The sequence below is a fragment of the Pyrgilauda ruficollis genome, unplaced genomic scaffold (genome assembly GCF_017590135.1).
Source record: "Pyrgilauda ruficollis isolate IOZ18807 unplaced genomic scaffold, ASM1759013v1 scaffold30, whole genome shotgun sequence".
NCBI lineage: Eukaryota > Metazoa > Chordata > Aves > Passeriformes > Passeridae > Pyrgilauda > Pyrgilauda ruficollis.
In genome coordinates this window covers 6,932,320-6,956,089 of record NW_024524378.1, presented here as the reverse complement: position 1 = coordinate 6,956,089, position 23,770 = coordinate 6,932,320, and the positions used below count along the sequence as shown (strand labels likewise).

At 39.1% G+C, this 23,770-nt stretch overlaps 1 protein-coding gene across 4 annotated transcripts; it reads left to right on the top strand.

Moving 5' to 3' along the window:
• Positions 1–735: 735 nt before the first annotated feature.
• Positions 736–22,711, top strand: PPDPFL (pancreatic progenitor cell differentiation and proliferation factor like). 4 transcript variants are annotated; one of them, XM_041473620.1, is made up of 5 exons: positions 736–892; positions 19,480–19,574; positions 20,559–20,648; positions 20,732–20,831; positions 21,262–22,711. In XM_041473620.1, exons 2-5 carry the CDS (start codon positions 19,520–19,522, stop codon positions 21,272–21,274), a joined length of 258 nt encoding a protein of 85 aa, XP_041329554.1. In that variant the 5' UTR covers positions 736–892; positions 19,480–19,519; the 3' UTR covers positions 21,275–22,711. The 4 variants fall into 4 exon arrangements, with proteins under 4 accessions (XP_041329554.1, XP_041329552.1, XP_041329555.1 ...); XM_041473618.1 differs by lacking the exon at positions 736–892 and adding an exon at positions 899–1,037; XM_041473621.1 differs by lacking the exon at positions 736–892 and adding an exon at positions 15,532–15,610.
• The last annotated feature ends 1,059 nt before the right edge of the window (positions 22,712–23,770 follow it).

Genomic DNA, 23,770 nt, shown 5'->3' with positions numbered 1-23,770 from the left:
TAGCTCCCTGGGCAGTCTTCATTACTCAATGATCTTTCCATTAGAGAGTTTATCTCTGGCTGCAGTGCAAGACCCTGATCCTTTTCCTGTTGTTGTTCGACTGAGATTAGAAAAAGAGTTTTATTTCCTTTCTCTTTGCAACAAGCATGTGCTGCAGAAGAGCAGAACACTCTTAGGAGAGGGCTCTACACAGGGAGACTGTGACATGGGCCACACTATTTTCCAAAATCTGGCAACTTTGGGAGGCCTGTCCAGTTAAACTCATGTAATGAGGTATCTATCTTTACAAGTTCCTGAACAGAAAGGTAAAGTGTTCATTGGAACCTTGCTGGTATGTGTCCCCACGACCTTTCCCTGTGATTACTTTCAGCTATGATCCCCCAACACAAACACACAAATACTCTGCTCTCTGTTCTCCCCCTGCCCTGACCACAGAGTGGGCCGCATGCAATGGATCACATTAGTAGGGCAGGGTCATTGAGCCTGCTGATCTGTGTGTTAACTCATAACACAACCAAAGCAAACTCACACCTTTCCAGGGCTGCCTATTTTAGTACTAAAGGACTGCTTGTATGGGCAGCTTAGTGTGAGGCAAGTCAGGAGACAGGCACGGCAGTGATGAGCCGCTCCATAAGAAGGATCTGTGCAGGAAGCATGCGCAGAACATCAGGAATGAAGGAACGGCAGGCTGACTAATTAAAATACATCTTCCTGTTTTCCTGACCCAGTTATGGAGCTCTGTGGGTAACAGCATGGAAATCAGACCACCATGTGCCTTGGGTGACCTGGCAGGAGCTCAGATGCAATATGATGCAGAAGAGACACAGCACCAGCACAAGGCTGTACAAGGAGACAGCCTGGCGCCCTCTTAGCTGCAGAGCCTTGTGCAGAGGTAAGGCAAATCACCCTGACTCCCAAGAAGAAGCTCTAGGTCTTGGATATGAGATTCCCTTAATTAGTGAGTCCATGAACAAGTGGGTTCATAAAGGAACAAGGTCTCCAGGAGAAGAAAGAGTGAGGGTCTCTGTACATGAAAGGTAATGCCCTCTAATTTCATATACTATATCACTTTTCAAAAATCTGATTTCATATGTTGGCCCCAAAAGTACTTTTGTGTGATGCAGCTGACTTGACATCAAGTACGGGGCAAATTATTTCAGTATGAATGTACAGTATGGAGAAAGTGGATGCTAGACCTAGCACACTGATGTCCCCATGTAGATGTGCCCACATAGGTAAATGCTGAATCTAGTTCAAACATGTTTCTCTTTCACCTGATATTTTATCTTTCTTCTTTTCTGCTTTTTTCACTGTGTTTCTAACCGATCTCAGTTTCCTCAGTGAAAGGTAATGGTTCAATCTTTCACATGTGATTGAAATTTGAGACTTCACCCTTCCTTAATATTAAAGGTAAACTAAAAAATTAGAAAAGCACACAAATTTAGGTTTAATGCCTTCTCTAATCTAATCTTAATCTTCATCCTTTATAGTTTGTATGAGTCATAAAACTATGTGCTGATACAAGATAATTTTAAGAACAAGAAATACTGCTGAGTGGTTGAGTCAGCAGGTTTTGTCCTAACAATTAATTTTCTTGCTTTTATGCTTGCATCCACATTAAAGCAGCGAACACATTATTCTGCCAAACAATCCCCATCCCCACCAACTGAATTAAAAAAAAATCAAGTAATGAGCTAGGTAGAACTGTGAGACATGCACAGGCATACACATTTCTTTCAGAACCCTTACAGTATCTCTTTTACTTCTATGCATACATCAACATTTTGAATACATGACATTGTAATGAAAACAAGACTCATGGTTTGCAGTAGGATTCTAAAGCTTCTTAACTGAAGAAATTTGAGATAACACTTAAGTGTATAGTGTCTTTAGCCTATGGATTCTGTTCTTTTGTTCTTGAACAAGTCTAAAAACACCTCTGTGTTGATAGACATGTAACAGACACCAGAAAACACAGAAGCAGTTCATCTCAGTGTTTTAAATATAACCATTCAAACGTTTGCAAATTATACTATTCTATCAGTCAAAGAGTAGATTTTTTTTCCCTCAGAACATGTATATTTTATGTATGTAGAAGATTGGCATCTCTATATGTAAGAAAAATATTCCTTATGAAAGTTTGGCTTTAAATACATCTTTCTTCTCTTTGACATCTGGGCAGAAGGCTGAGGGAGAAGAGTGAGGTTTTCTTTTCATTTTCTGTAAAGTACGTTGGTTTCCTCTGGCAACTTGATGATTTTAGTCTTATGGTAATTTTCTTAAATGTCACTTGTATTTATGAATAATTAAAAAATATATATGTATGTGTGACTTTTCAGCATTTAGTTTTAGGGTGGAGTGTATATGTTAGAATACATAAATACAGAGAGACTACGTTAAGAGAAAATTTTGTTGCTACAATATGGTATTTTAAAAAGACTTACACAGGCACCTAGGGATAATCAAAATGGGAGAGTTTTCGTACCACAGAAAATAATTTAAGGACAGAATTCTTCCAGTGTTTCCAGCAGCAGAGATGTGTTCTTTCTCAGCTTTAAATCCAATATCAACAAACTTGGTTAAGCCATTAAAATCCACAGAGGTTTGGTATTCTTCATGTTGCTAGGAATCCCAGAATGTACACATTCTTAAAGCAATATATTTTTGAGACATATCCCATTGGCTTCCTGTGAAAAACATGTTAAGAAGCCTAAAATAGAGAAAAAAGCTCAAACTGTGGCTTCCAGCCACAGAGGCAAAGAGCCTTGCATGAGGCAGAATGTAATTAGGAATTTGCAATACAATGATGCTTAATACCTTCCCAATCTGCAGGCTAATCAGGATGGTGCAGATCATTTATTCTGCAGCCTGATGTAGCCTGTAATAATAGGCTAAATACCTTTGGGCAACCTTGTCCAGTTTGCAATGGCTCCTTTTCTTATGTCTTTTGGGACGTGGTTGTTGAGTCAGGGAATAGTCCTGAATTCTGAAATTGTGACTGTGACCTTGACTCTTTGTTTGAGGGTAAATACTCCTTTTAGTCAAGACTGCAATGATGTATTGCATTCTGGATTTTAATATTTATAAAACCCTTAGACAAAAGGTGCTGCATATTGCAAATTTCATTCAGTTATAAGACTTTTCCCTGAAGCCTTTTTTTTTTCACTTAACCTGATCAAGAGGATTTTAGTTGAATTAGCATTTGGTCTGTATGTTATTATTAATATATACCAAGAAAAATATCCTAGCTTGTTTTGCCTATTTTCATGAGGGCTTAAACTGTTCTAAGCTGCATTAAAGAAACAGCTTAGAAAGACAATGAAATTATTCATTTTCCTCATAGTTGTGGTGAGGTCCTGAAGCATGTTAGCTTAATACACGTTAAAATTCCTTGCTTAAAAATTAAATCAGAATATAGGGAGTTTGTAGCAAAGAAAAAAAAAAGAGATGGGATAGAAAATGCTTTAGATATGACTCATGATCATGAGCATTCTGTTCAGAAATCTGAACTTGGGTTTCACTAAATGTCAGAGGATGTTGCTTGCACATAGGATTCAACTTTCGATGTTTTCCTCTTGCTGTTTTCACTGTATTCCTTTGGGTTACCTTTGCCCTACAAAAGGCTCTTGGTTACTACATGCTGTAGTATACGTGAACAGCAAATTAAAAGCAGAGGAACACATCTACAGCACAACAGTCTATTTTAGTAGCCAGTAAACTGGGGTAAAGGTTACAGTTGGTTAGCAAATATTTTGGCAGCGCATATAAAGGAGCAAAAGGAAATGCAGAGTGCTGAGCTTTGCATTATCAAAGGCTTTTCAATCTGTATTCATTTTTAAACACCATAAATTGCTTGGCGTGAACATACAGGCATAAAATAACATTAATCATGTTTTTTAATATGAAGGCTTGAAACAAGGAGCTGCTGACACAAATCTTTTGAATGCAACTCCACTGTTACATATCTTAAATGGAGAAAATTTACTTTTGAGCTATTTCATATCAAGGCAGCTGAATGCCTTGGCTGGAAATATAAAATAGGATGAACCAATTTATTCCTGTTACTCCTCCTACGTGTGGTTCAGCAGAAAAAGGATAATATTCTTTTAGGGCTTGACTTTACTGACTGGTTGTCTTAAATTACCCCACTTGAATAATACTGACAGGGCTTAATTCTAAGGAACATAAATAAAAAAAAAAAACGCGAGAGGTGGGCAGACATGGTTTGGAGTACAGAAAATGGCAGTTTTAGCAGAGGGACCACATGAACTCCCCTCTCCAGATGAGCACCACCAGCATTCAAGTTGAAAACTGTCCCCTAATCTGCCAGCCTAAGTACAACCTTGTGTACAACTCATTCTGAAGTGCAAAGCTTTGCCACTATGGATGAGTATTCAGATGGGCCTTGAGCTGGCCTTGCACTCTGGGCTGACACTCCTGCCCAGATGGGACTTTAGTCCTGAGTGTGTCCCACAGAATGGGAAGGTCATCCTGCCTGCCTTGCAAAGCCAGGCTTGAGGCACCTCTAAGCCTGTCAGCCCATCTCATGGGCTAGTTTAGGGGGCAGAGTATTTCACTGCCAGTGAATTACATAAGAATTTACAATAGCTCATGGAACATGTATTCATTATTCGTTTGATGTTCACTGGACACTGTTTTAGTCAAGTCAAGTTTTCCTTAAAGAGCACTATGTGGAGATGACTCACAGAGGGCTGGGCACATAGTAGAACTTTGTTTATGTCTGAAGAACAGGGATTTTCAGGGTAAAATTAGTGCTGTTTCCTGTTTCTCAGAATTCCAGTGGACTTTGAGCAGTGCAGTATGTAACTTGGCATGCTCTGCTTCCAGATGCTCTAATGCATATTTGCTCTGTTTCTTCCAGTAATCCCCTGTATCTCATTCACCTGATGCTGGGAAGAGAGGCAGGAGAGGTTACAGCTGAAAAGTACATGATGTTGTTTTGAACACATTTTTGAAAGATGGAGCAATATTTTGAACTTCCTCACCAGCTTAGTCTCTCTCCAACTGAATTGATGCCAGGGACTGACAACAGCATCCTTGATGCAAGAGAACCAGCATTTGAGGCTGGCTCAAAATAAAAATAAAAGTATTTTACACAAGAAGTTATAAGCTATTTAAAACTTAAGTTATTTCACCTCCCAAACAGATTTTCTCATAATTACAATCATATAATTTTCAGCCACTCCATAAAACATAAAGCAACTGCAGACTCTGAATAAATAGGATCTATAGGCCAAACTACACAAAAGATGTACACTACAACAAGAATTCAGCAGGTATTTTCTTCCACATGTGTCTTTGAAAGTTACCTCCTTAAAGAAGCTCAGCACAGAGTCCATACCGAGTTTTATCTTCACCATGTTTTTACCTTGTTTCCTGACTTGAGGAAGCATGAGCAGTGAAAAATACTTCTCAACAGCAACCCAGGATGGTTTCAAAGCAAGGCATGGCAACAAATGGTTTTCCCTGAAGATCTATCTGCTTGTGGCAGCAGGTCATACAGTTGGTTTTTCTATCCTTTGTATAGTTTTAAATTAATTTAGCAGGAAATTTATGGATTTTGACAGGTGAAACTCTGTTCCAGGACTTCTGAATGAGGTGCAAAGACAATAACTAAAGAAATCCAAACATTTGTATAAAAACATCTTTCCCACCAAAAGTGGTAGAAAAGGCCAGCCTTTCCCTTGTATCTGTAGCAAAAATAAATATACTTCTCAGAAAAAATGGTGCATAAATAGTTCAACAGAAAATTATCTAAAGCATCAGCTAGGTGATAGGGTGGACCTAGCAAGAGAATTCAACTTTTGAGGACTACAACAACAAAGTCTTGCTTTTTATCTCACAGTAGTAAAACCAGTACCAAGTAGGTACAAAGGATCAAATTTAAAAATATGTAGTTTTGAGGGTTCAAAACCTTTCAGAGGATGGTGTAAGTTTTAAACTTCTGATACAGGGGTTAACTTGGAATTCCATTGGTACAGAGGGATTGCCACACAGAAGTGCTAAGTTCACACGAATCCTTTATGAGATGAATCAAATGGAACAAAAGATGCCTTGCTGTGCTGAGCACTAGAAAAATGTACAACCTAAGGTCCCTCCTGTCCCTGCGGAGCCCTACAGCCCTGCCCTGCAGAGAAGTCAGTGGTGCAGCCCATGACTCAGAGTGCAGAGCCTGCAGTGGTACTGGGTTTACAGTGCAGGAAGAGCACTCTGGTGGGATTCCTATGAAAACAGAAAATTTTGGGAAAGGTTTCCTCATGAAAGCTGACCATGCTTATTCTGTTGTATCAGAACTCAGCCAGAAAATGTTGCTCTTTTAAAGTAAATAAATCCTGTCAAAATCAGCTGCTGCTCCAGTTGATGTAATTGCTAGAATAAGAAAGGCTCCTTTCTTGTGTATCAGCTTTACTAGAACTCTACATGTGCTTAACAATCAACAGTGACCAAAAGTAGCAAAAGATACCACTCTGGATGCCATTGTCCATAAATTAGAAAACTGAAATTACAGGAAAATGCAGGCCAGCTAGCAAAGTGGCAGGGTCTCCCTCTTTTGCTGCCTTCAAAATGAGATCAGGTGTTTCCTGAAAGATATTATTCAGCCAGAGAGAAGTCTTTGTGCACAGCAGAGGACAATATCCTGTGGCTGATGTTGTACAGAAGCTTGAATTAGTTTATTTAGTAGTCCTTAAACTCAATGTGAAGCTGAAAAAATGCAAGGGAAAGCAAAGACAGCAATGAGGGGAGGAAAGAGATAGAACATTTCCAGTCTTATAAATCAGAAATTAATCCTCTGTCAGCAACAGTTTTACATCAATGGAACAGCAGAGCAAGACCTACAGACAGCTGTGTTAAAAAAGCCTTGCAAGGGAAAGTATAGCATTTCTCACACCTGAGGCTCTGCAGAGGCTTTCAGGAAGGAAAAAAAAAAGTTATAATATGCAGCTATAAAGGATTTTTTTTTTCTTTCATAGTATGTGAGGCAACTTAGTATATTTTTGGATGTGTATAGATAACTGCACTGCATTTCTATGCTCTTCCTAGTATCACATGCTCTGTAATTTTTTTTTCCTGCTGCTGGTAGCTTATAAAACATTGATAGTAAAATATGTGAATAGTGCTGTAAATACTGCAAAAAGGATCCTAGTGCATGTTGCAGAGAACCAATAAACAGCCAACAATGTATGGGTAATGTGAAATGACTGGCTGCTCTTCAACAGTGCTCTAGGAAAATTGTGATTTTCAGTTACGATCTGTTCAGTCAAATTAAAGTCTGATGACTGCCTCAAGATGTTCATTTATCACCCAAAATAAATCAAACTGAGAGAACAGGCAACAATATGTGATTGTATTCAAAGGCAACGCATCAGTACCTATGGGTAGAATTTCTAGCAGCAGTCAGATAAAAGTGGCTGGAAATAAGAGTACAACAATAGATCACATCAGGACAGGATATTATAGAATCTCAACTTGGTTCATAAATATAAAATAATGAGCTACTGCTTTCATAGTCTTACCTGTCAAACTGTATTAAAATACTTGAAAAAATGCTATTTTCAACTGCTACAGCTGAAGATTTGGTAAAAAAATTTTAACAGATTATACTAAATGGGTACACTGAATTTTTTATTTTATGTATGCAGACCTGAAAACAAGAAAAATAAAGATAATAGAGTATGTGATGCTAATTTTCAGATTTTCTACCTGTAGCAGATGTGTGCATGGCTCAGTCTTGTGTGCATGCATTGCCTTTGGGTTCTCAGCCCACGTGAGTGTGTTAAGCACTGGCCTTGCCCAGGGAACACTGAGCAGGCAAAAATGTCATCATCACATCCTACATAGCACAGCTGAGAGTGCTATCCCCTGTGAATGCAGCAAAGATGTCCAGGATGGTGTAGATTTTCACCAGACAGGAAAATAGCAGTTGGTGGTGGCCTGCAGATTTTCATTGCATCCACAGCCACAATAGCTTTACTGACACCAGCCTGCTGTTCCATGGGTCTAAAGGAGTCTGGCAGAAATGGCTTTCAAGAAAAAATGCCCATACACTTCTAAACTTGGAAAGTGGAAAGAGAAGCAGGTGTGATACCTCTCCAGCACTGAGCAGTTTCTGAGATTGAACCAAAAATTAGCACCAGGAGGGGCTCATGGTGCATATCCAGAGCTATCAAGGCTTGGCAAAACTGAGTTTGATGGTGCATCTGGCATGCTTTCAGTGCATCAGAAAATCAGACATTCATTTGGTGCTGGCACAACTTTTGAAGAGCATAGCGAAGGAGATCCAGAAGCTGAATGGCCTCCAGAAACCATCTGGGAAGATGGGCTTTACTGTTCTTGAATCTGGAGGGTACCTGGAGCTTTTTGTCACCTCTGTTGTCCTTTGACAATGTCACAAGCTGTAGCTTGCTGTAATAGAGTGACCACAGCGTGGATGCTGTAAGGCAGCAGCAGGCAGTGATCTTACAGGTCCTGTAGGTCTGTGCAGGAGCAAGAGACATCTTTCAAAGGAGAGCTTGCATGATTGCAGTCACGGCCTTGAGGGCTTCATCCTTGGCGCAGCACAGCATGCCTGCAGCAAACTAAGGGAACTGCAGACACAGAGAAGGCACTGCAGCCTGGGCCGCCTTCCTGTGCTCCTGGGAAGGGTGCTGACAGGGGTTAATTCTGCCTGCTTGTCTTGCAGCACTGCAGACCCATGAAAGAAACAGCTGAACAGGTAAATATCTGCCTTTGTCAGGATTCCACATAGCTCAGATATGTGCATATATAAAAGGCCAGTGCTAATAGTGCATTGCCAAACTTTATTATAGAATTCATAAGGTTCAAATACTTGCTTTCAGATGTTCCATTCAGTAAAAAATAATAATTAAAAAAGTAAAAAAGTGAGTTCTTTTATGCATGTATTAAGAATGTACCTTTTTCCTCTTAAAAAACCAAAAATGAAAAAATTTACTTTAATGACCCTTTGGCAAGATGCAAATTTACAGAAGGTGGAATTTGGAGCCCTAAGGCAGCCAAGAGATGCTCCTTTCCAAGCTGAGCCTGCTGCCAATGCAAAGAACAAGGTGAGCCAGATTTCATTTACTACCTGGAATAGTACAGCAGGGAAACCACAGGGAGAGGTGTTTACTCGCTGGTAACACAGATGCTTCACAGGCCCTCTTGTGCTTCTCAGGTGCTGCCAGTGCCACCCTGGTGATTCTTGTGAACCCTGCTCCTTGGGCAGACACCTGCACCAGTTCAGTCTCCTGGTTTTGAGCTCCAGTGTTTGTGGTGAGGGGGTGACAGGGCCAAACTACACGATTTACTCCTAATTTCTAAGCTTACTTAACTATGGCATAAATGAAAGTGTTGATGTGGATTAAGTGCTTGAGTTTAAACAATTCATTTGAGAAACCCTAAATAAACGAGTCAAGGAGAAGGAAAGAATGCTTTAAAATTTATGAAACACTATCCATTACAGAACTATTAAATTTCCCATCAATTCAAAAACTATAAAATCACTCACACTTTAATACAAATTTCTATTAGAAAAATATTTTGTGACTATATTTTGTGAGAAAACTGAAATTCTGCAGTAAGATTTTCTGATATTTTTTTCTTATTTTTTGTACTTCTGGCAAATTAAATAAGTCATTATGGTGTAATAGAAAAGGATATAATTTTGAACTGGGTAACAATTAAAATTAATGAGGTTAATGAATTAATGGAATTAATTAATTAATTGTTAATAAATGTATCTGAAACACTGCTTTCATATTCAGAAATGTTATTTGGTTCAGGTGCCATTTTCTGCCTATACTATATGTACCACGCTTTCAGACAAATAAAAAAATAGAAAACTCTATTTGTGATAGAAAAAAGTCATATTAATTATGTGCAAAATGTGAATGTTAGAGGATAGGACTTGTTGGCTTTTAATTTATTGCTGACTAACTTCCCCTGCTCTATGTACCTGTTTTGATTAATGCAGAACGATCTTGTCCACATGTGCCTGAAATTCTGAATATTGCAAATCATACATAAACAAATATACCTAAAGATTTAAACTATTAAATCTGAGCTGCAATTATTTGTGAATATTTTGTTTAACAAGCTAGTTAGGAGAAAAAAATCCATTATAAAAAGTTTCAAGATTTTATGGAGTAAAATTTAAAAAAAGGTGGGATTTTGAGAATTAATCTCTTCAACAATATTCATAAAAATAACTTCAGGTGTTTGGCATCCCTGGGTCACCCAGATGAAATTACAGGGATAGAGCTCTGCTGTTAAACCAAACAGTACCTGAACCCAGATCCACAGAAATATTTAGAAACAGTTGTCTTGTATTCTGTTCAGGCGCTGGTCCTTCCAAAGGCTGACAGCACCAAGCTGGTGAATTACAGAGCAGATGTGTAAGAGTTGAAGCCAATGCTGAGCAAAACGACTTTGTTCTGGCAGCTTGCCTGACTTTAACCTTGCTGTGCATGACCCAGCTCCAATACCAAAGCTCTTTCAGGCACACAGAACTACTGTTCCCCAAAGGTGACTTACAAGAAAACTCTGGGTAGAATGGAAAACTGTTCTTTTCAACAATTATTTCTCAAACTGCAGGCCAGTACCTTTTTGGCAGTCCTGAAAGGGCCTGAAGTAGGTTGGTCAAATATGTGGCAGCAGTTCCCTCTCAGGGTAGCAGCAGCTGCTGCATTAACAAGTGAGGACAGCCTAAGACCGTGGCTGCAGGATTGATAATCACCTTAAATTGCTGGCAGCAGTTTATTTTCTCCAAGGCAAAGGTGTGAATATGAACACTTGTAGGCAAGTATAAACTCTTCTCTCTTGACTGATACGGTTCTAAGCTGCTGGAAAGTCTAATTGAAGGTAAATGAGATGAACCAAATGGAAGTGACATTTTCAGATTTGTATAAAACAGTCCTAGATGTTTCAAGATTCTCTTGCTGAGTTCAAACAATCTATTCTCTGCATTTGTTCTGACAGTGATATGTGAAATTAACCCAGCACTTCTCACAGCCCCTTTTACTCTTGCAAAAGACAGACACATGTCCTGTATCATATCCTCTAGAACATTTTAAATTACTAACCATCAACTAATTGTTTACAGTTTTATTGGAGTAACTGTTTCACCTTCTTGCTCTGTTTCATTATAAGGCTTGGTGTGTCCTACAATGCCTTTTATAACTTTGATGTACAAACAGTTTTGGTGATCTCCTTTAATTTCGCAGTCTTCTATAACTTGCTTTTCTCAACAAAATTCTTCAAACGCACTAGGTTGCATTGTCACAGATGCATGACAGGAAACAGGAAGAGGAATGGAGGGAACAAATTAGCAGTAATCATAACCTCTGTCACATACATAATTATTTAGTGTACCTTTTGATTACAGCTAATTCCAGTATTCTGCCAAAAGTCAACTTGCATTGAGAGTGTGAAATACTTTCCATTCAAAGTGTATAAAGGATCTGTTGGACTTGAATTCACTTGAGAAAATTGCAGTTAACTGCAACGCCAGCAAAAGGGAGGAAAAAAATGAATTTAAGCAGGGTGAGGAAAATGGGCTATGCACTTTCTGTCTGATCAGACTCCTCATACCTGACACTGACCCTTGTAAAACTATTTTAAAATTGTTGTACTTCAGTAGGATGAAGATAAATTAAAAACTGCCTATCATTATTTTCACTGGTAAATCAGAAAATAGATAAACTCAACCCTTGACAACTGATCTAGTGATCAGAAGCAGACAGAACACTGACCAAATGAAAATAATGCGAAAACCTCATTAAACTGTATCAAACTTTGACTGCACTATCAACTCTAATCTTTAGACCTTTGTCTATGTTTGGTTTTTCCATATTGGCATTTGCTAGGAAAACCTACTGTGAACCTAGCCAATAAAATCATACTACAGGTATACTTGTGTTCCTGAAATTGCAAGGCTACAGGTAGGCCTCAGTTCTCATTTGTCAGAAAAAAAATGGACTAAACTTCTGCAAGTATGGAATTATTTAAACGATAAGAAAAGTGAAAGTCAAGGAATGAGATTTTTTTGTCTAGCAGCTGTATTCAGAGTTGAGTCTAGTCATTCTGAGGAGAGGCACCTGTAGCAACACCATTGTGGTCACACTCCCACTTATCTGAAGGAGATCTCCCCCATCAGCAGAACATCAGTGGCAATTCCTCTGATTCTTCATCAATTTTGATATGATTCAGCATCACAGGAAGTAGACAAACACTTGTCAGTGCAGTTTGTGTCATAAGAGGCAGAAGACTGAAGGAACACATCTCAACTGAGTTGGTCTTATTTAAATTACTGTCTTTTTTGATTCACTCAACGTAACTCTGTGGTGAGAATGGTGTTGAGAATGGAATTGTTTATGTCTTCTTGCTAGTGCCTTGGCAAAATACATCCTACAGATTAAGACACTCTGGATTGAAGGACCCTTGCCATACTTTATTTCATAATTTAATTTAATTTAATTTAATTTCATCCTCTTCTGTGTTTCTTGAACTGTACTACTACTGTTTCAAACCTGTAATTCTAGTGATTCAGTAGCAGTGAATATGGCCTCAGATCCCCATGTGGGAATGTAAACAGTATATCCTGACACAGACTGACCACTTGCATCCACCTTATAGTTTGATGGGATGAAGAAGCTCTTCCTGTCTTTCCTCAGCTCCAGGAAATGCTGCCAACTATGCCTTCATTGCCAGTGAGATGAGTTCATATTTGGAGCAAATTCTGCTGGGATGCTGGGCACTTTTACCTTGTGAAGTGCTCAGCTTGGCTACCTTTCCTTTTTCATAAGGCAAATCGAAGTGCAGTGTCAGTATGTCATGCTTAGAGGATCAGCAATGGTGTCAGTTAGGATTGAGACTGGGAAGAATGGTATCCCAAATAAGTTTTATGTCTGGCTATTTTCTCTCCTGTTTTCTGAATTGGTTTTTTTTTTTTTTTTTTGGCTCCTAAATGATCACAGAAGCAGAGATTGGCAGTGCCTGTGCCTGTTCTCCTCTTTTTATTGCTGGTGTGTTGCATATTTAAGGCTGAAGGCCCTCCCTGGTTGTGTGGACGGTACTGTGCTCTGGCCCTTGCTGTGCTAAAAGACTTGGCACTGTTCTTGCGGAGGCAGCTTTGCAAAAGCCTCAGAGAAAGACTTCCCGCCAGCAGCATCTGTGGAGATGGAAACAGCCACTGCCTTAGATCTAAAGAAATGCAATAACTGGACCCTAATTAGCCATCTACACCCAAATGTTAAACACGGTAGGTTTTCAAATGGATGCCTAGCAGAGTCATTTGTCTGCCAGCTTATTGGACTCTGGATCTTACACTAGGCATCGGTGACATCACATTAAATTAACTAACCCTTGAATTAATGCCAGGGAACCTTGACAGGAGACAGAACATGATTGTCCATGCTATTAAGATAATTAGAAATGTCCTGGAATGGCTTAGGGCTTTCCCTGGCTTTTTCCCAAAAAACTGCCAAGCAGCTTGGGTTTTAACACAAGCAAGAGAGAATTCTTCATCATTTTGGTTGTAAACATCTTATTTTGCAGTATAAAATAATATGCTTGTTGGCCATTTCTGTTCTCTTCAGGGCCAAAGAATGGTACTAAGCATTTTTAAACTACAATTTCAGATGAAATTTAAGCGTGTGGGAGTCTAGAAAAATGGCAGAGTCTCTGATCAGTCCTAATAGTGTTTGCACTTCTGAGGTCAACTGGTTAAATTTTGAGGGAAGAAGGAAACAACAAGCACAATGAACTGAGGATCTGACCTGACGTCCTGGTCTGATAAGTCAGACACAGCCAGCCTTCCTCCTCTGCAGGCTGGAGGGATTTGTGACTGAATTAAGGCTTCCATGTTTCTTCAGGTGTTGCTGTCACAACCTCACCATGTAGACGTAAGTCTGCCACACCTTCAGGATGAACAGTTTGCTCTAAGACAGCTGTACAAGTACACTTTGGCTTCTTAATTTTGGAACAGTTCTGCTCTGTGATGTCCTGGGCCAGCTCTGTTGCTCAGTTAATGGGAAATTTTCCAGCTGCAAAATTATGAATATGTTCTTTTTATTCACAAGTTCCCTGAAGCTTTTTGCACCTCATGCTGCTCCATTCTGAGCATCTGGCCTGGTGACAGAACAACTAGTAAAGAAATGAAGATGCCAACATGTCTCAATTCTGAGGAATAGTGTCTCTGCACTGTGAGGCATGATGGGCTACTACAACTTTCTAGTATGCTTTTGCAGAGGTATCAGGTTGTGTTCAAACTGGTGAGCCTCAGTCCATTCTACCTGCAAGGACAGAGAGAGAGTAGGTACAGAAGTGAATGAGGGAAGAGTCTGTGGGTGTACATCAAAATGCACAGTACTCTTTACAGCAATTTGAAAAAGTGGATGCTATTCAATAAAATGTTTGTTTTAACCAAAATGGACAAGAATATTAAAAATATGCAATTTGGCCCTGCATCTCAGTAATGGCTGTGAAATTGGATAACCAGCCAACTTTTCTGATCTCTATAGATCAATAAATTTCCAGGGACATATTAAAAAGGTATATAAACATGCCTAAGTTTCAATTTTGCTTTATTCAGTTACATTTCAATCAATTACATATTCTGTTTTGTAGAAATACAATTTATAATCCTTGTATTTTGTGATACTGGGAGCTTAAGTCTTCTTATTCAGAATACTTGAGAAACAAAAGTAACAAGAAGTCCAAGTATTCATAATCATTCTGAGAAAGATGTAAAAGATGCAGCTTGCTGGAAGAAGTTTGTGTAGCTTGTTGCATTTGGATGCAAAGAAAAATGGGTTTCAATTAAGTGCTAAGATAAAAATAAAATGACAAATGCTAAAATGTTTTTGTGTGAGTGTAGTGCTGAATTGGACTGCATAAAGAGAAATTTTTTGTATTTTAGCCTTTGAAAACTGTCATTTAACAGTAAATGCACAAAGATGTACTAACAATTTAGAAATGCAGTCTTTCTCAATGTTTTTGCCATGAAGTTTGTATGTAAAAGTATGCATTTTCCCTGCTTTTACTGACATTTCTGGCAATGTGCATCATTCAGGGGTGTATTCCATGCACTCTAGAGATCAGTAGCTACCCTTTGCTTTCAGTATTCTCTCATCCAATATCTTAAATGGTCAGGAAAAAGTAATCTTTTTCTCTTCATCAAATGTGTTTCTTCATTTTGTTTTTTGCCAAGTTTATATTCACATTTGTAGTAAAGATTGAAAATAAAAACAATGAAAGAAAGTGCTGCAGCTCTCAGTAAACAATCATTTCATTACTGGGAGTGGTCATTACTACAGAGTTGATGATTTGCAGTGGTGTCACACACTGCAGTGGTGAAGAAAATTTTTTCTTGTCCCTTCTGTGCTCAGGCTCTCCCCAGCAGCTCTATGGCTCCATGTATCTTTTGCAGGCTACATACAATATGAATTTCCATTCCCCTGCCACGTCTCACTCTGCCATTTAATTTTTCATCAATACCTCAATTCCTCTTGTTTTTGATAGATGAGCCCTGCATTCCTGCTGAGCTGTTTGGCTTGGAGGAATATTTGAAGAGCAAAATAAATGAATGAAAAAAGTAAGTGATGGCACTGGTCCTTGGAAGCAGCTAACAAACTAAACAGGTTTTGATAAGTAAATTTTGCATGGCAAAGTTTTTTTACTTCACATCGTGGAACTATGAAATTTCTTTAATGCAAGCCTCTTTTATAGACTCTTTCCAAAATTTGACAGAATAGGTATGCAAAATAATTTGCTGAGATAAATAGTGAATAATTAGAGTTACTAACAGATCCATGAAGGAAAAGATTCTGACAGTTCTCTAAAAAAGTCAATATACATCCATTACAAAATACTGCTCAGGGAAGTTTGTCTTCTCATGGAAAACTGGTACACAATTGCCTTAAAAAAAGAGTGATTTCTACTTTCTGTAAAAAATTGGAATGAAATGTTAGCTGTGGATGGGTAATAAGATTAATTTTGAGATTAGCTCAGTTTGTTAGAGCATGGTGCTAATAACGTCAAGGCTCGATCCCTGTATGTGCCATTCACTTACCAGCTGGACTTAATGATCCTTCTACGTGCCTTTAGACTCAGACTATTTTGTGCTTCTGTGATTTAGGAAAAGGTGCAAAATCTGTTTTTCCAGAGGCTTGTGGGGAGAGAATATTCAACCTTCATGTGCCAAAACGATACCTTTCTGCATGTTCATTTGGAAAGCTGCTTTTACTCAAATTGTTCACATCTCTCTAAACAATGTCAGAGCACCCATATTATCATACACAGGACACAGCCCTGAAGCAACACTGTAGAATTTCTAATGCCACAGTACTCTTACAGAAGGTTAAGTGACAAGGAAAAGTAAAAAAAAAAGTCATAAAAGTACATGGAAGTAAATACCCAAAACAAGTCCCCAGAAAGCACCAGGCTCACAGATGTTCCAAGAAGTGAAAGAGTAGCTAAGTTTATCAGAAAAACTTTTTTTAGTGAATAATTAACAGGTTAGCTTCAAAGTATAACTCAATATAGACTGTTTGTTTTTCTTTTTGTGACAGTGATGTTTTGCTTTTAATGTACAATAAAGGGTTATATCAGGTAATCCTGGCACAATACGGTGGGAGATTGATCCATTTAATCAGTCATATTGATATAATTTTTAATTTCAAGTTACTTTCTGATAAGTATCCATGTTTCATGGAATCACAAATAATTCAGTACTGTGTCTATTTAATTGTTATGCATATATAAATGTTATATTAATACTGTTGTTAAGGTCATAGTATTAGCCATTCGAAGAGTTGGAAATGTACATTTTGTAAAAACATTTTTACAAAATTGGGGACGATGTACTATTTATTTCATAGGGCCCCTGCCTCTTTCTGCATAAAGCATGGATATGAACTAAGTTTGTTATATTCAAGAGAGTATAGCATGTATTTAATACACTACTTCCATATTCATGACAGAATTTGAGAAGTGATGCAGCCAAGGCTTTCAGGGAGAAAATAATGGGTCAGTGGTTAAGGCAATTGAATGCTGTCTTGAAAGTTAAATTGTAACCTTGCCCCTGAGTTTGTAATTGATGCTTTGTGAGTTACTTAATCGTAGGTAGCCACTAATCAAGTTTTTCAATGTCTGATTGAGAATCTGATTTATCAACACACTGAGTACTTAAATCTGGATCGGAAGTAAATGAGAGCTATAAGTGGGTAAATGAAGTACGGCATGAAGCAGTTATAAAAAAATAAAGCTCTAAACAGCTCTCATATGAGACATGTAAGATTTTTGGTAAATTTTATCTTATCTCCTATGGATCTCAGAATTCCCTCTTCTTAGCTGAAGATAATAGCATGCCTTGGTTTTGTAGCAATACTTTAAAATAATTGTGCCAGTATTTTAGAAACAGTCTGCCAGAATGACCATGCACGAAAAAACACTGGGGAAACCTGCAGTTCTATATTCAGAGGATTCTGTATTCTTACTAGAAGAAAATTCAATAGATGGGACATAATGACAGATTGAGTGAGAGAAATAGTGGAAAATTTCTCATTAAATAAGCCCTTTCTATTCCAGTGCATTAAAAAAGGCTCCAAACCAAAAGTGATAAATGACCGTGTATTCTAAATGATAAAGCCAAATTATACACATGCAGCAGTGAAACAATTGAAAATTTTACAGACCTGGTGTTCCTGAGTATTTTGGTATGGCTCTGAAACGGATGGATGTTTGTGAGGCTTGCAAGAGAGATAATTATATCCGTTTCCTTGTAAAATACAAAGCCTATACCATGGGCATGTTAGAGACTAAACAGCTTTTCTGATAATGTCCTTGACAAACCAATGAACATTACCAAAACATTAAAACAGGATTTTAAAGCTGAAAGACAAAACCAGATACAATAAATGATAATGTTACTAGCTCTGTCTAGGACACAGTGCTATCACTACAAGTGCCCACCCTCACAGCTCAAGAAGACTATTTCTTATGGGAAGATACTTCCTCTCTTTCAGGAATGGAGCTGACAATTCAAGAGAGTGCTCAATGTGAGGGCATTTATGGTGACAAAAACAAATGGGATGTTGCAGAAATTTATTGCCTTCAAATAGAACAAGACTGAAAACGGAAATTGATTACTAAGGCAGGCAACAAGGTGACTGATACACTGAATTAATGGCTAATAGTATTAACAAGCTAATACATTTAGATATCCATAAACCAGTAACTGCAACAGTGAGTACTACTACTCTTACAGTGCTTTTTTACATAACAGGATAAATGTATGGGGTAACTGGTGTTAGTGCTTGGTATGAACTCATCTGCAGATAATTTTCTGTGTCTCTCATGCACATTTCTCAGTGGTGAGCCTTCAATCTTTGCCCAGGAGAGACCATCACAATGCCAAGACTCTGACAGCACATCAGTAAAAAGGCCTATGAAAATACACTCTGCTTACCTGCTACAAATGTTGTGTGGGTATTGTTTTAGAGGTGGTTTCCCTGCAGTGTGGTTTACACTCTCATAAATATGCTAGGAGCTATTGTAAGTTATGTCCTTATCATTTGAGATAGAATTCACTATTCAAGCAGATGTGACAGTAACATCTTATCACACACGCTCCACCTCTGTGTTCTTACCCACAACTCCTGCTAGGGAAGAAAAAAGGACAAAAAGTTTTGTCATGGAGCGGGAGCAAACCAAATAGCTAAAGCTGTTTGTTGCTTTTTCTGTTGACAATTCTGAAAGGTGAGGACAAACACTGTTGGACTAGTTTTGCCATACAATAGGATTACAACAATGAAAAGGAGCTGTGCATTTACCTTGGGAAGGTAAAAGTAGTTTTGTGATCTAGGTTTCATTCTAATTTTACCAAGACTACATGATCACAGGTTTTAATCATTACCGTGAGAGTGGAGGTAATTCCTTTGGCTTCACTAAATTAGTGTATTTGCATAGCCACGTTCGCGTTTCTGAACAAAAATCTTTACCCAAACCGGCACCTGTCTGCTTCACCCCGCTCTTCCCATTCCCCACAGGGAAGAGATATTTAACGCAGCAGCTCCCAGTCCTCGCTCCAGCGATGCGCTCGGCACGACGGGCAGGAGCAGGGGCCGAGGGGGCCGCTGCGGGGACGCGGGCACGGCCGGGGGCTGTCCCGGCCCGACCCGGGCGGTGCCGGGCGGCTGTGGCCGAGGGCTCCTTCCCCTGCCGTCCCCTCGCTCCCGTCCCGCCCGTGCCACCGCCCCCGGGCGGGGGGAGCCGCTGCCGCGCCCCATAAAGGGCGGCCGGGCCCGGCGGCGCTCGCTGCGCTGTGGGCCTCTCTCTCTTCGTGCCGCTGCACGGCCGCTCGCCCTGGGACACAGGTGAGCCGCAGGGTCCACGGGACACAGCGGGGTCCTTCCCCCTTACAGCGCATCCTTTCCCCCTTACAGCGCGTCCTTTCCCCCGCAGGCTCCTCCCGGAGAAAGCCGGATTCCCGTCTGTCGCTGCCATGGCCTCCGTCCCGTCCGCCGGCTGCCTCCTGGCCAAGAACCAGTACTACAGGAGTGAGTGCTCGGCGGGGCCGGGAGCTGCGTGTTGTCCCCAAACGCACCCCGCCCGTCTCTCCCCTCTTCCTTTCTCTCTGTCTGGGGAGCGCCTCGGGAGGAGGGAGGCTGAGCCCCCAAGCCTCTCCCGAGAAAGTGGTACTCAGGAAAAGTGTCAGAAAGTGTTTCAGGTGATGATGTCTGGATGAGCTGGAGGCAAGGAGTTGTCTTTACCTAAATAGCTTTTAATTTCTTGGAGAGTTTTTCATATCATAGAGCTTTAATTTTAATGACCATCTGCTTCTGGCTATTAATCTACCTTTTTTTAAAAAAAATTACTCTATTTAGAATTATTTATTAGGGTTATCATGTATCTCTATCTATCTATCTATCTATCTATCTATCTATATACATACACATATATGTATCTATTTAAAACATGACCTCAAAAAAGTGCTAGCCTAGCAAGTCATGGTTTCTACCTGTACTTCCTATTTACTTCCTATTTACTTCCTATTTACTTTGCAAATTTAGACACAGTACAAATCAATTCAGATTTTTGTTTCTAAATATGTGAAATGATCACTGCTTTGAGAGTACACATGGCATATTAGGATTCCTAGATCCACGATGGACACTAATGTGAGTGTAATATTTAGTTGTGTCGCAAGGGAAAGCATGGCAATTGGGTTGTTGTGGATTTAAATGTCAAAGGATGTACTTGCTTGTCTTGACAGCAGTGTGGCCATGATCTTAAACTTTGTCAGTGATTTCAGTGAAAGCTATGCAGACAGATCTCAGTATGCTTTTAAGGGCAGTGTGAGTAGAGTGAGAAACTGATACAAAAGATCTTATGAAAACTGTAGTAGAACAGTTACACTCTGTAGCTCAGTGAAATTGTTTCCTCTGAGGTAGCAGCATGTCTGAAAAACTCCTGACATATAAAGAGTGCACTCTGTCAAAGCATTTTTTTTTGTTACATGTGTCTCTGTTTTCCACAAACAGCAAGACTGAACTCAGAATCCAGCGTTTCTTCCAGCTCCTCCTGCTGTTTGGATGCTGTGAATATCACAGACCAGGACAAAGCATTGCATGGTATTGTTCCCTTCTTTGAAACACTTTTCAGTTTCCTGTTATTCATCCAGTGTCCAATGTTGTGGGCTTTTCTCCTTTGGCAGGGTTACCAGAGTTAATTGATAAACACTGGTGGATAAAAAGCTTCTTCCATAGTGAACCCTCTCCACCAACTGTTGGCAGAAAAACACTGTCAGCAAGCAGGTGAGTCCTGGCTTTAAAACGGTGGGGATAACTTAATTGCTCTGCTTTCCTTTTGGTAACAGTGTTAGCAAACAAGTCATAATCAGCTACAACCATCTGGTGAGGTGCAATGCTGTTTTGATGATTTAAGTAGAATATACATCAAGTGTAATGCTATGCAACCTTTCCGTGTTTTCATTTTAACAAATGAACTCATATGCTACTGCACATTATGCAGGTGGCAGTGCCTATTACTGTTTCACACTTATGGTGATGTTTATTCAATCATCTACCTCTACAACTTGCATAACCATTTATACAGTTTGGCCATTTTACTTTATGTTAAAAAGCTGATATGAATGCCTTCAAAAATACTTAGGCAGATAAATATATTTGAGGTAAATACAGTGAAAATTCTATTTATAACCTTACTTTTTATATATTTCTGCAGTACCAACAGTTGAAAAGGACAGCATGATGGCTTTTCTGGCTGAGATGATACAGACTTGTTTTTGCAAGAGGCTTGGGATCTTCCTAATGTCTGGGTTCAGCTGCAAGAAGAAAACAAAACCTTTAGGAGAGTGGAAAAGTGTATTTTCAAAATATTTTTTCAGTAGCTAAAATGATATTGCTTAATGGACATATCCATGGCCATATCCATGTGTTCTTTCCAGATTTGCCATAATTTGTGATGTCTCTCTAATGAAAGTTTCCAGGAGTAAACATCCTGATGACTTGAATAATTAGAGAAAGGTGACAGAAGAAATAAGACGTCATAGATTTAGGAGGAAGAAGTGCATTGAATGACTTTGCAATAGGTGATTCAGTTAAGTTGCCTTTAAGATACCAGCTCTGTAGGCAGTTGCACTGATGTAAACAAGATTCAGATATATAATCCAGAGTAAGACTGCTGTGTGGCACATGTCTTTTATCCAGTATTTGTGTACCAGTTACAGGGTGTAAGTTTACAAGAATGCTTGTCAATAGCTTTGCTTTTAGAAAGCCAATTACATGAACAAGCAATAATCGGTTTGGTTTCTTTGATAAAGCAGAGTGCATAGATCCCACCTTCAAATACCCAGGTACCAATTTCATTCCTGCCTATGTATGCTGGTATTTGAGGACAGAATAGAGGAGATGCACAAGAAACAGTAATCCTAATGGAAACTGACCTTTTCCAAGGAGAAGAGCAACCTTAATCAGAGCTGATACTTCTAGTTAGTTTTTAGATTTCTTCTGCCTGCTTTGTTGTGGCTTAAAGATCTACTTGTTCCTAAGTAACTAATTCTATCAATATTCTGCTGTCAGATTAGTTATGAAAGCTAGATCTGGCAAAGGATTCCACTCAAAATAATCACATTATTGTTGTTATCCAAGTGTACCTTTGTCATGCTCTTGAAAGGCACTGTAACATTGCAATGCTGAAGACTAAATGAAGCTAATTAATATAATGATTGTTTATTCTGCTGGGCATGACTGAAATGCATCAAAGATTATGGAAAACAACAAGTATTTGGCTGGATGGTAACATTTGTTACAATTATCTATGCAACTTTTTGATGTACTATCATTAAACCTGCTGTATATTTGTCCATCACTGGATGGACTAACAGTAGCAAACATTAATGTAGGCAGCATCTTTTTATTATAGGCTAATCGTTGCATAACTCCAAGGTGTATCAAGTGGTTGCTTCAGGGAGTTCACACTCTTGATGGAGGCAATAATGGCAGATGACAACAGAAAAGAGAACAATTCTGAAAACATGATTTCAAGGGTCTTTAAATTAACTTGTGTCTTACTTTACTGCTACTGTATAGTTTCATCTTTGTCTGTTCTCTAAATATGCAGAATTACTTTTTTATACTAAGATTTTTTTTTATTAATAAAGATTTAATCAATATTTTGTCTGACTTATTTTTGGCCTCCAAAAACAAACTGGTGTTCCATATTGCCTGTGGTGGAGATGCTGTGTGGGTTTGGGTTTTCTGTTTTGAATGAGTATTTATTTTTCTTTTTTTAAAACAAAGTATTTGAAAAATTTAAAACCCCCTCAAAAGTCTATGTTGTATGTGCATCACATTCTTCCTTTAGTCACTTTAAGGTCTGATATGACTTGGGAAAGGAGTGCAAGCTAAGAAAAAGCCCCTACACCTTTTTCTATAACACCATGTTGTAAAGGAAAAGGGCAAGGCAACACCATAGTTACAAGAGGGTGACTGAGGCTCTCTTTGAAGATCTCTCTTGAAATCTCAGAAGAAAGAGATGCTGTAGCCTTATTATTACACATGTGAAATACCAGATTCAGGAAACACTGTGGAAAAGAAGTGGCAAGTTTCCATATTAGTCATTGAACTTGAGCCGCTTCTGTCCTTACAGAGCCAAGACTTGGGGTGCAGAACGGGCTTAAACTCCCCTAAACCAAAACACAGTTATATTTCAGGGAGTGGTGAGGGCAGGAAGGCTGCATGTTGTTTGCTTTCATCTACTTAGGCCCTATGAACAACTTGTTTTTGTAATGGCAACAATGTGATAGAAATCCCTGCTCTGGAGAGGTGTCCTCATGGCATCCAGATCCTCTTCTACTGTGATCAGCTCAGTATTTGGGCAGCAGCCTGCCAACTCAGAGTGATTTGTGCCAGTTCTTCAAAGTATGCAATGGGCCAGCTCCATTAATTAATATCTAATGTTGCTGTAACAAACTCCTGAGAGGATATGGGTAAATGGGACATGAAAGTGCTTGCAAAGAAAGGGCTGCAGGTTTTATGCCTCAGTAATAGGGAAGTGTTAGTTTTCTTGATTTACATGCCAATTCAATGCACCTTTGAGAGGAGGGGAAAGCCAAAATTTAATTGATTTAAAGAGAAGCTGAGATAAATAGGAAGGGGAAGCTATATTGTATAGTATAAACTTAGAATAAGAAAAACAGGAAAATAGTATGATTATGTGTGCCAGTCTGGAC